The sequence below is a fragment of the Neltuma alba genome, unplaced genomic scaffold, assembly GCF_004799145.2.
Source record: "Neltuma alba isolate B1F8T4 unplaced genomic scaffold, ASM479914v2 tig00011618_pilon, whole genome shotgun sequence".
NCBI classification, from domain to species: domain Eukaryota; kingdom Viridiplantae; phylum Streptophyta; class Magnoliopsida; order Fabales; family Fabaceae; genus Neltuma; species Neltuma alba.
The window spans coordinates 37,550-49,804 of record NW_021636269.1 but is presented as its reverse complement, the minus strand read 5'-3'; the positions used below and the strand labels follow the sequence as shown (position 1 = coordinate 49,804).

Below are 12,255 nucleotides of genomic sequence, written 5' to 3'. Positions count from 1 at the left end.
AATCAGAAGCAATGCGCTGCACGAATACATTCTGTTTGCAAAGTGATGGCTGGCTGAGTGGAGCTGTTGACAGTGGTGGTGATAATTACTCCCTCCGTTCCTTATTGTAAGAGACATTTGATACTTATAGCATGTTCTAAAATATAAGAGACACTTAAAAGTTGTCTCTATTTTTTTGTGTTGATTTCTTATTTTACCCATATTTATTGTTTCCAACTTACACTCTCTCTCCTTTCCACTTCTCTTTCTTTTAAGAATTTACTATTGTTCTCTCTCATGCTCTCTCTCCTTATTAATGAGGGCATTTTTAAAAAAAAAAATATACTTTTTACACATTAATTGTTCCTAACTAATTTTAATTATTTTTTGATCAACATAATTCGGTTATTCGTCTCTTTAATAAGGAACGGAGGGAGTAGCATTTAGCGCTAAAAATAATAACAGTCCTGTGACTTCGTTCCCACCGTCATTGTGTTTATTTAGTTATTATCACCCAAGAAAAATATTAGTGGAGACATAACATTCTTGGTTTTTTTTTTTCCAATTAAACACAAAAATCCTTCTATTAAAGACTCATTTGAAACATTGGTATGTGCTAAAATATTTGTAGCTTTTATAATAATCTCATGGAATAAAAAAGACTAGAGTCTCCAACCATATTCACTAAGTTCATTTAGCTTGATTCTGACTGTTAATCGAAATTAATTTTTTTTTTTAAACTCATCAATTTGATTAGTGAAATAAAAAAAAAGACGAATCATAACAAATGACAAAAATTAGAAACTAAGAGAAATTTAACAACTCTATATGTGTACCCAAGTATGCCGCCATATATAAATGGTATTTACTCATAGAAGGTCTGAAATTTTTTTTTGAATGAAAAAGGACAACAAGAAGAAAATACAGAAAAACAACGCAAAAACAAAAACAGCCCCTACAAACTACTCCTCATCCGTCTCAGAAAAGTCGGGAAGGGGAGAAGGTCTGAAATTAAAGGAGGCATACAATAACTTATGGAGAAAAAAAAAAAAAAAATAAAATGTGGCGGTCTTTCTTGTTTTATTATAAATCGTAAATTTGATACTTGTGAATAAAAAATTCCTTTGCGTAATTTTTCTTCGGATAAAGATCAAAATGCATTAATAATAAAATAAAAAATACAACGTCACGGATAAGAATTAAGGGGGAAAAAAATCTCCTAACTCTTCCTAGAAGCTAATTTTACACGAGAGAGAGGGGGAATAATATTAATTATAAATAACAGGAAAGCTGGGGGGCTTGTCTGCAAAAAGAGGGATAAATAAGAGGGCGGTGTTCTCGTTTTGGGGAGAGCGCCGGTTCCTCCGACTTCAGCAGAAAGCGTGAGAAACATAAAGCAGAGAAGCGAAATCCTCATATAGACGCGAACAATCTCGGGAGATTAACGTAGTACAGTATGTCGGATCCATACGAAAGAGTGAAAGGAGGGAGGTTGAGCTTCAAAGGCGGAACCCTCGCCACGCGTAGCAAAACCATCGAGAAGAAGAAAAAGAAGAAGAAGAACAAGCACAACGACGCTCCTGCCGACGGTGAAATCGACTCTTCGAAACTCGAGAACCAGGAGGAGGCCTCCGCCGCCGACGGAGGAGGACGGTCGGGAGAAACCTACACGATCGACGCCGCGAAGAAAATGAAGTACGACGAGCTTTCCCGGTTGAGGCTAAGAAGTTTGGCTACCAACCCAAGACCAACTTCAAGTCTATCGAGGAAGCCCTTGATGATCGCGTCAAGAAGAAAGCTGATCGTTATTGTAAATAATTGTTGTGCCTTCAGTGTTCTGCCCATCTCCAAAGTCTTGGTCCCCTTTTGTTCGGGTTCGTTTCGTCATATTCATTTCTGTTGAGTTGAGATTATAGTAATTGATACGACGGTTTTCTTTGGTAAAATTGAAAAAAAAAAAACTCGTTTTAGACAAAAGTAAACGTTATCTTATAAAAATAATCAAGTTTTTCCAATAAAGTTTATCTTATATTTTGAACCAGAAGGAATACATGTTTTCTCAGCTCCTCACCTTTCTTTTGATTGAAGCTCTTTACTGCTACTATAAAAAGTTGATACATCTTATGGCCAATTTTCATTGCCACTGTTGGATGAACTTCTCTTTTTAAATGCTGTTAATTTTGTTTTGAGTTTACTTTTCCTGAGATCATCTGCAGGCTGCAATCTAAAGCATATTTAGCAAATCCAATTCACTCAGTTAGCCACATGATCTGTTAGCAGTGTGCATAATGCAGAAAGAATGTTGTAGGTTATCTTTCTTATAGATATCCATAGTTGTGTAAACAAGAAGATGGTTATAATTTCTGAAGATGGAATTTTTACCTAAAGCATATGATAATTGATAATCAGGTTGGGGATGTTCCTTTGATATTTCTACTTTCTGTTGCTTCTTGTGATCCCTAACAAGTGACAAGATTTATACATGCATAGAAGAAACTTGTGCTGGAACTTCCAAATAAATGTTCAATATCAAGCATATAATGTGCATTGACAGCAAACTTATTACTTGATATGGTTAGATTCATAATTTTCCAATGGAATAATATAATTCAATTGGCTTTTTTGCCTTTTCCTATTCCTGTTTCTTTAAAAGCGCCGTATGCTATTGACTCATTGATTGAAAATCAATTGGTGTCACTTAGATCTACGAAGCCCAGGGAAATGTGATTCTTTGTGTTGCAGCATGCTTTCTCTACTGGTAAGTAACAACACCACCCTTGTGGAAGCTTGGTTTTTGATCCTTGCCTATCATATGTATCACATTATCTGAACCTTTTTTTTGGGGGGAAAAAAAATCAATTGTTATGTATATATGAGCTCAGGTCTAAACTGACGAGCTCGTTGCTTTTTAAATAAAATGAAATTAATTATCCTTATTTGGTTTGTGATTTCTGTTTGGGTTTTAAATGACTGTGCTGGCAGGTGTATATACCGTATTTGTAAATATCAGAAGGAGATCCAAAGTCTGGAGGAAGTGGAGAAAAGATACAAGGCTCAATAGTTTTCATAAGGCCACACCATCTCTGCTCGGGATCTCCTTAGTACCATCAATCCTGAAGCTTAGATGTTAGTGCTTTTGTAAACTCTGTATAGTTGTCCAAATTTATATATATTTCCTTTTCATTAAAAAAAAAAAGTTTTCATAAGGCCTCGTGGTGTATCGATGGGTTTAGTTCAACTTGAAGGCCAGGTGATGCTATTGATACCCTGTTATGTGATTTTCATTGTTTTTTGTTTTCGTCCCCTAAAATTACGGTTCTGTTGGACTTTATATATGTATATATGTTGCCAATTTACTCTCCATGTTAGCCCAACGTGCTTTTTCATAAGCCCAATAATTTTCTTTTCACTTCTATGAGATTATGTCTACGTGCATGTGTAAGAATTTTTTTTTTTCAGCCTTTCTTTTTTATAAAGAAAAGTTAGGTAGGTTGGGTTTATTTTTTCAGTTTTTCAAATAAAGTATACGTTTATAATATATTTCATGTCACACATCAAAATTTTAAAATAATATGCTTTTTGAGATAACAACATGTATAAATATTCTACTTACCAAAAAAAACACTTATATAAATATTCTTATTAACATATCAAAATGAAAGGGTAGTCTAATATATTATAGTTCATCCTTTGTAATAAAAAGCAAGCTGCTTTTGTTGATCTTTGCATGATCATTATGTTATATACTATTTAAAATTGTGGAACATTCACTATTAATTCATTTCATTGATTTGAAAAATAAAATCCAATCAAAATAAATAGATATATTTTGAGTTGTACCAAAAAAAATGTTATTAATATGGTGGTCTTACTTTGACTTATCTCTACGATTATATCAAAATGTAAAAGGCATACAGATTATTTTGAGTCTTTCACATTTTAAAATGAACTTTTTTTACTAATTTTTGACTTTCCTCTTCACTCGTCACCGTTCTCAGAGTCGTCCTCCGTGGTGGAGTTTTCCCGCCACGGGACGTCCTCTTCCTCCTCCTCCTCAGGTAGAGGTCCTTTTGCGAGGTTATCGTCTACAAAAAAAGGAAGAAGAATTCCCTGCTTGTCCATTGGTTCCGAAAAATAATCTATATCAAAATGTAAAAGGCATACATATTATTAATTAAAATTTAATTTAAATGATTCATCCCTGGAATTTAATAACAACAAAGAGAGGGCGGTGAGAGGAGGAGAAGAAAGAAGATGAATTAGTGATTTAGTGTTGGTGAATATTGGTGAGCGGTTTGGCCTAAAAAAATATTTAAAAAGAAGAAGAAGAATGAAGGAAAGAAAGAACTGTGGGTGAGCAGAATTGATTAGAAGTGGTCAAATGAACCTCTTTCTCTGTCGTCAAAAGCGTGGGATCTGACTCTTACGACATGCCTACGAAAATATTTTGAGTCTTTCACATTTTAAAATGACTTGACTTGAATTATGCATCAGAGATTTAGCATCTTTCAAAATGCAAATTTTCACATTTTAAAATGACTTTTTTTTTTTTACCAATTTTTGACTTTCCTCTATTCGAACTTCGCTTTTCATTTCTTGTCACTCGCCGCTGTTCTTAGAGCCGTTCTCAGAGTCGTCCTCCGTGGTGGAGTTTTCCCACCACGGGACGTCATCTTCCTCTTCCTCCTCAGGTGCCGGTCCTTCTGCCATGTTGTCGTCTACAAAAAACGGAAGAAGCCTTCCCTCCTCGTCTACTGGTTCCGTAAAATAATCTATCTATTAGATATTAGATGTATTCATTGTAATCATTTTGGGGCTTTAGGTGTATTGGGCTCGGGCCTCATTGTTGTTTTAAGCCCATTTAGTTTTCCGTCTTCTGTAGACCTATTTAGGTGGCTGACCGGATGTATTTTGTATGGACATATTTTCACTATTCAATAAAAGAGTATTATTCAACAGTCCACATTCTCTGAATGTTTTCATGGTATCAGAGCTGAGGTTGGTCTAAGTCCATCAACGGTATCTTTGAGCCCATCACACAAAACCTACCTACGAACGCCGGAAACCCAAGAAGTGAAGTGGATTGCCTTCTAACAAGGTTCAGCGCCCTCTGTTCTAGCTCGAGAAATCAAGAAACCCTTACACGTCTAACCCTTACCGATCAAGAATCCTATCGATCAGAGATCGCGACTAGCATCATGGGGGAAGAAAAGAATCTTACGGCCACTTCTGCAGACCTATTTAGGTGGCTGACCGGATGTATTTTATATGGACATATTTTCACTATTCAATAAAAGAGTATTGTTCAGCAGTCCACATTCTCTGAATGTTTTCATGGTATCAGAGCTGAGGTTAGTCCAAGTCCATCAACGGTATCTTTGAGCCCATCACACAAAGCCCACCTATGAACGCCGGAAACCCAAGAAGTGAAGTGGATTGCCTTCTAACAAGGTTCCGGCGTCCTCTGTTCCAGCTCAAGAAATCAAGAAACCCTCACACGTCTAACCCTCACCGATCAAGAATCGTACCGATCAGAGATCGCGACTAGCATCATGGGGGAAGAAAAGAATCTTGTGGCCACGTCGATTGATTTCACTAGTCCCATGTTCCTGCATCCTTCAGATACTCAAGGAACATCCATTATCGGCTTAATCTTGACGGGGAGTGAAAATTATACGGTTTGGAGCAAAGCTATGCTGATTGCTCTTCGAGGAAAAAATAAAGTTGGCTTCATCAATGGCTCGTGCAAGAAGAAGGATCAAGACTCCAAACTTCACAATCACTGGGAAAGGTGTAATGCCGTCGTTTTGTCGTGGATATTGAGCTCTGTTTCTAAGGACCTCGCCAATAGTCTGGTTTATTTTCAAGAAGCGTCATCGGCCTGGGACGACCTGAAGGAACGATTTGATAAAATTTCAGGGTCATGAATTTTCTACTTACACCGTGAAATTCATTCTCTTTAACAAGGTGAGCTTTCCATATCCGGTTACTATTCTAGGTTAAAAGAGCTATGGGAAGAACAAGGGAACCTGATGGCTATCCCGACGTGTAATTGTTCTGCTTCCCAAGCATATCACAAGGCGAGCCAGAGACAGAAATTATTGCAATTTTTAATGGGATTGAATGAAGCATATACCAGTGCAAGGAGTCAGATTCTCCTTATGCAGCCTCTTCCTACGGTCAACCTGGCCTACGCAATGATTCTGGAAGACGAAGCCCAGAGAAACATTGCGAATTTGGAAAAGATCGTGCCTAGTGAAAGTCTGGCCATGACTGCAAGGGGGAGAGGTAGAGGGAGAGGTACTCCCTTACCTGAATGTGACCACTGCCATAAGAAGGGTCACACAAAGGATAGATGTTGGGAAATAGTGGGATTCCCTTCAGACTTTAAAGGGAATCGAGGAAAACAGAGTCAAGAAGCCAAAGGGAATCAAGGTACTAGCCATCGAGAAGCAGAGGCACTTGCAAATACGTCCAGTGTCGTGTCTCCAAGTTTTACTTTGGAACAATATCAGCGACTGTTGGAAATGTTGAAGAAAGATTCAGAAACTAATGCCCACGCGCTTACTGGTACAGGTTTGAATAATCTTTCTACTTCTAATTCATATCATATTAAATGGGTTATTGATTCTGGAGCCACTACTCATATGGTTAGCAATTTAGGACTGTTAGATAAGTATGAACCTTATAATGGGCCTATTAAAACTATCAAGATTCCTAATGGGGATAGATTTTCTGTGACTCACATAGGAGATGTTAGGTTTCATAATGGAATAGAATTAAAAGGGATCCTATATGTTGCTGAACTCAAATTTAATTTGATATCTGTCTCACAAATAACAAGGGAAACTATATGTATTGTATCATTTTACCTTGATAAATGCATCGTGCAGGGCCTTTTAGATGGAAAGATGAGGGGGATTGGTAGAATAGATCATGGTCTGTACTTGTTGAGCCTGGAAAAGGATCATGTGTGCATGAACTCAATTCATAATTGTAATTCTGACAAGAATGTTGATATGTGGTTATTACATGAAAGAATGGGGCATGCCCCTTTGAATGTAATCAAACATCTAAACATAGTGAAAAACAAATCTATGGTAGTGAATAAAACTTGTGATACTTGTTTTCAGTCTAAACAGACCAAATTACCCTTTCCTTCTAGCTGTATTAAAACAGCAAAGTGTTTTGATTTGCTTCATATGGATGTTTGGGGACCTTATAAGGTTCCAACACATTCAAGATTTCATTATTTTCTTACTATTGTAGATGATTTTTCTAGAGCTACATGGACCTATCTTATGAAAAATAAATCTGAGACTGTTTATCACATTAAAACTTTTCTCACCTATGTTCTGACTTTAACACAAATGTCAAAAGAATAAAAAGTGATAATGGAAGTGAATTTGTTAACCATGATTTGAGCAATTATTTTAAAACTAAGGGTATAGTTCATGAGACCACATGTCCCTATACTCCTGAGCAGAATGGAATAGTAGAGAGAAAATATAGAACTTTGATGCAGATTTCCAGAGGGTTAATAATTCAGTCTGGTCTACCTATTAGATTTTGGGGAGAGTGTGTTAAAACTGCTACTTATATTGTTAATAGAACTCCTAGCAGAATACTAAAATTTCGAACTCCTTATGAGATAGTTCATGGTTATGCTGCTGATTATAATGAACTCAAGGTCTTTGGTTGTCTGTGTTATGCTACAGATTTGGTTGTTACTGACAAGTTTAAACCCAGATCACTGCCATGTGTTTTTCTAGGTTATCCTCCTAATCAAAAGGGATTTATTCTGTTAAATTTGAAAGATAACAAATTGTTTGTGAGCAGGCATGTTAAATTTGTTGAACACATTTTTCCTTTCAAAAATGTTAATGGCATTGATAAAGGGGGAGTATCTAATGAAATGAAACGGATGTTCTTCTTTGATGAATTTAATGATATATCTTTACAGCATCGATCATCCAAAGAGAATGAACCACTTGTAACAGGAAATGAGGCAGATTCACCTAATTCTAATAGGGATATTACTCATCCTGTAATTAGACCCAATAGAGAAAGAAGACTTCCTATATGGGCTAAAGATTATATATGTAATCTCACACAGTCAACTTTAGGTCAATTAAACTTAGGGTAGAATATTAAGTCTAGCTGTAAATATCCCATTGAGAATTACATTTCTTATGATAACGTTTCTCCATCCCATATGTGCTTTCTGTGTTCCATTGATAGTGTTTTTGAACCTACTCACTATAATGAAGCTATCAAGGATCATAATTGGATTGATGCTATGAAAAATGAAATTCAAGCTTTAGAAGAGAATAAAACATGGGATATAGTTCCTTTGCCTAAGAACAAGAAACCAATTGGTTGCAAATGGGTTTATAAAATAAAGTATAAACCTGATGGTTCTATTGATAAGTATAAGGCTAGGTTGATAGCTAAAGGGTATAATCAAGTAGAAGGGATTGATTATAATGAAACCTTTTCTCCTGTAGTGAAAATGGTGACTGTTAGAGTTGTTCTTAAATTGGTTGCTGTAAATGGTTGGTCTTTGTATCAAATAGATGTGAATAATGCCTTTTTACAAGGAGATCTTAGTGAAGAAGTGTTTATGACCATTCCTCAAGGTTTTGAAGAGCAAGGAAATAACATGGTTTGTAAACTTAAAAAGTCTTTACATGGACTTAAACAAGCTTCAAGGCAATGGAATCAAAAATTATCTTTGTCTTTGCTTAAAGGAGGTTTCCTACAGAGTAAATATGATTATTCTTTGTACACTAAACACTATGATGATGGTTTTGTAATCATTTTGGTCTACGTGGATGATCTGTTAATAACTGGAAATAATGAACAACGAATTGAACAAGTAAATGTTTTCTGCATAGTCATTTTAAAATTAAGGATTTAGGAATCATGAAATATTTTCTAGGGATAGAAGTTATGAGATCTGAAGAGGGTATTATGCTCTCCCAAAGAAAATATGTTATGGATCTTCTTGCAGAGATAGGAATGAGTGGATGTAAGCCACTCACACTGCCAATGCCACATCACCTGAGATTAGTGGCATTTGAAGCAAAGAAACATCGAAAAGAGGATCTGCTGCAGGAACCAGGGAAGTATAGGAGATTGATTGGCAAGCTGATTTATTTGACAATGACCAGGCCTGATATTTATTTTCCTGTGCAGGTTTTGAGTCAGTTTATGCAGCAGCCCATGAAGTCTCATTGGGCAGCAGCCTTAGGAGTGTTAAGATATCTGAAGCAATCTCCTGGTCTTGGGATTCAGTTGAGCTCAAGTGGAGACATGGAGCTGAAGTGTTTTTGTGATTCGGACTGGGGGTTATGTGAGACCACGAGGAGGTCGGTCACGGGGTATCTCCTTAAATTAGGAGACTCCCTCATTGTTTGGAAAACCAAAAAGCAGGCTATTATCTCCAGATCTTCAGCAGAAGCTGAATATCGAGCTTTAGGTACAATAGTATCTGAAGTTGTTTGGGTTAGGGGATTGTTATCAGATCTGGGAATTATTGTACAAGGTCCAATTAATGTATTTTGTGATAGCAAATCAGCTATCTACATTGCCACCAACCCTGTATTTCATGAGCGCACTAAGCATATAGAAATTGATTGTCATTTTGTGAGGGAAAAAGTGGCAGATGGTTTGGTAAAACTACAGCATGTGAAATCTGCTAATCAGGAAGCAGACATCTTAACTAAGGCTGTGGGAAAAGAAATGCAGCTGAGATTGTTAGGCAAGTTAGGAGCTTCTGACTTGTTTCAGCCCCAAACTTGAGGGGGGTATTAGATATTATATGTATTCATTGTAATCATTTTGGGGCTTTAGGTGTATTGGGCTCGAGCCTCACTGTTGTTTTAAACCTATTTAGTTTTCCGTCTTTTGCAAACCTATTTAGGTGGCTGACCGGATGTATTTTGTATGGACATATTTTCACTATTCAATAAAAGAGTATTATTCAATAGTCCACATTCTCTGAATGTTTTCACTATCTCCTGCGCTTGTTTTGCTTCTGCTTCCTCCTCCTCTTGTTCGGCTTCTGCTTCCTCCTCCTCCTCGTCTTCGTCTCCATCACCACCAGTCTCATCCCCCTCCTGTTCGTCCCCGTCGCCGCCGGCATCGCCCGCATCAGTGGGCGCCTCCCCCTCCGGTGCCTCCCCCTCCTCTTCCGATGCCTCCCCCTCCGGTGCCTCCCCCTCCTCTTCCGATGCCTCCTCCTCCGGCGCCTCCCCCTCCTCCTCCGGTGCCTCCTCATGTTGAAATAGGCCTCCGATGTAACTTGTATTAAATATGGCAATTCAAAGCAAGTTCCTCGTCTATCAAATTAATTCCAGATGAGTCCAATGGAATCTACACTGACCACTATAGGCTACTCGTGGCATCAAACGAGACGCCTCAGATTAAGCTAGAACTTGATCGCAGCAGAAAGACAATGTAAAATCTGTAACTACATTATGCTAGGAGATCTGAATTCACTTAAAGAAATCAATTATGTCTATCAGAAATCGAAGCAGTGAGAAACACACACAGGATTCGGATTAAAAAAAAAAAAAGAAGCTAACTAATATTACAAGAGGATCGAAAGTTACGAGAAGAAACGAATGGCGCTCAGTGATTTCAGCTTCCCTGACTCTCTGTGCAACGGCCTGAAAGAATGAAATAGAAATTTAGAATACACGATCAAATTGAAAGAACACTATGTTTCGTCGAAATAATTCTCAGGAAACAGGCCTCCGATGTAACTTGTATTAAATATGGCAATTCAAAGCAAGTTCCTCGTCTGTCAAATTAATTCCAGATGAGTCCGATGGAATCTACACTGACCACTATTGGCTACTCGTGGCATCAAACGAGACGCCTCAGATTAAGCTAGAACTTGATCGCAGCAGAAAGACAATGTAAAATCTGTAACTACATTATGCTAGGAGATCTGAATTCACTTAAAGAAATCAATTATGTCTATCAAAAATCGAAGCAGTGAGAAACACACACAGGATTCGGATTAAAAAAAAAAAGAAGCTAACTAATATTACAAGAGGATCGAAAGTTACGAGAAGAAACGAATGGCGCTCAGTGATTTCAGCTTCCCTGACTCTCTGTGCAACGGCCTGAAAGAATGAAATAGAATTTAGAATACACGATCAAATTGAAAGAACACTATGTTTCGTCGAAATAATTCTCAGGAAATAGGCCTCCGATGTAACTTGTATTAAATATGGCAATTCAAAGCAAGTTCCTCGTCTGTCAAATTAATTCCAGATGAGTCCGATGGAATCTACACTGACCACTATTGGCTACTCGTGGCATCAAACGAGACGCCTCAGATTAAGCTAGAACTTGATCGCAGCAGAAAGACAATGTAAAATCTGTAACTACATTATGCTAGGAGATCTGAATTCACTTAAAGAAATCAATTATGTCTATCAGAAATCGAAGCAGTGAGAAACACACAGGATTTGGATTCAGCTAACTAATATTACAAGAGGATCAAAAGTTACGAGAAGAAACGAATGGCGCTCGGTGATTTTGGCTCGCCTGAATTGCTGTGCAACGGCCTGAAAGAATGAAATCGACATTTAGAATACACGATCGAATTGAAAGAATACCATATTCAAAGAGGCTCCTGTTATCACCATGCTTTCGGCTGTGACTGCGAGAATTGACGGGAGAAGAGAACTCAAGAGTTTGCTCGATGCGTGGAAATTTTGAATGGAAAAGGGCGGTATAGCCACTGGCTGGGTTGTTATTTATAGGCTAAGCATGGTGCCGCAAGCAATTCGTGCCCTGACCGCGAGCGCGAGGCGGAAGTCCTTCGGCCAGCTGGCTTGGCGCCAATTGATCAACGAATCTACCGTCTTTTTTTTTTTTTTTATACACAACACATTGTGTTTTGCAATTTGTTATTAGCATAATGTGTCATGTGTTCCCTGTGTTTGGTGCTTTTTTATAGCCGTAAAATGAAAGGCATCAAACACAGGCTCTACCGTATAATGCTTTTTGTATAAATTGTTAAATTGCAAAACATAATGAAGTTCTTTTCAATTTGTTATGATGTGTTCCCTGCCCTCCATCGCCAAAACAACACGGCCTCCTATTCGGCTTTCACTCATCAATCGGCGATTCCGAGCTGAGTTTGGTGCTTTCTTCGCAGAATCTCAACTTTCGTCGGTAAGGAAATAACCAGCTAGGTTTCCAATTTACGTCTTTCTCTTTCTCTTCTCCCCTTTTGTGTTTCTTTTTAGCGGTTTC

The 12,255-nt window shown here is 37.6% G+C and overlaps 1 protein-coding gene and 1 pseudogene across 1 annotated transcript; one reads left to right on the top strand and one right to left on the bottom strand.

The window, feature by feature from the left end:
* Window positions 1-1,344: 1,344 nt before the first annotated feature.
* LOC114715891 (uncharacterized) lies at window positions 1,345-3,353 on the top strand (annotated as a pseudogene).
* A 6,543-nt stretch (window positions 3,354-9,896) lies between these two features.
* Window positions 9,897-11,642, bottom strand: LOC114715904 (major centromere autoantigen B-like). The gene is made up of 4 exons (XM_028900819.1): window positions 11,613-11,642; window positions 11,040-11,114; window positions 10,606-10,652; window positions 9,897-10,284 (listed from the first exon to the last, which is right to left on the bottom strand). The coding sequence occupies exons 1-4, from the start codon at window positions 11,640-11,642 to the stop codon at window positions 9,897-9,899; spliced, it is 540 nt and encodes a 179-aa protein (XP_028756652.1).
* Between the last annotated feature and the right edge of the window lie 613 nt (window positions 11,643-12,255).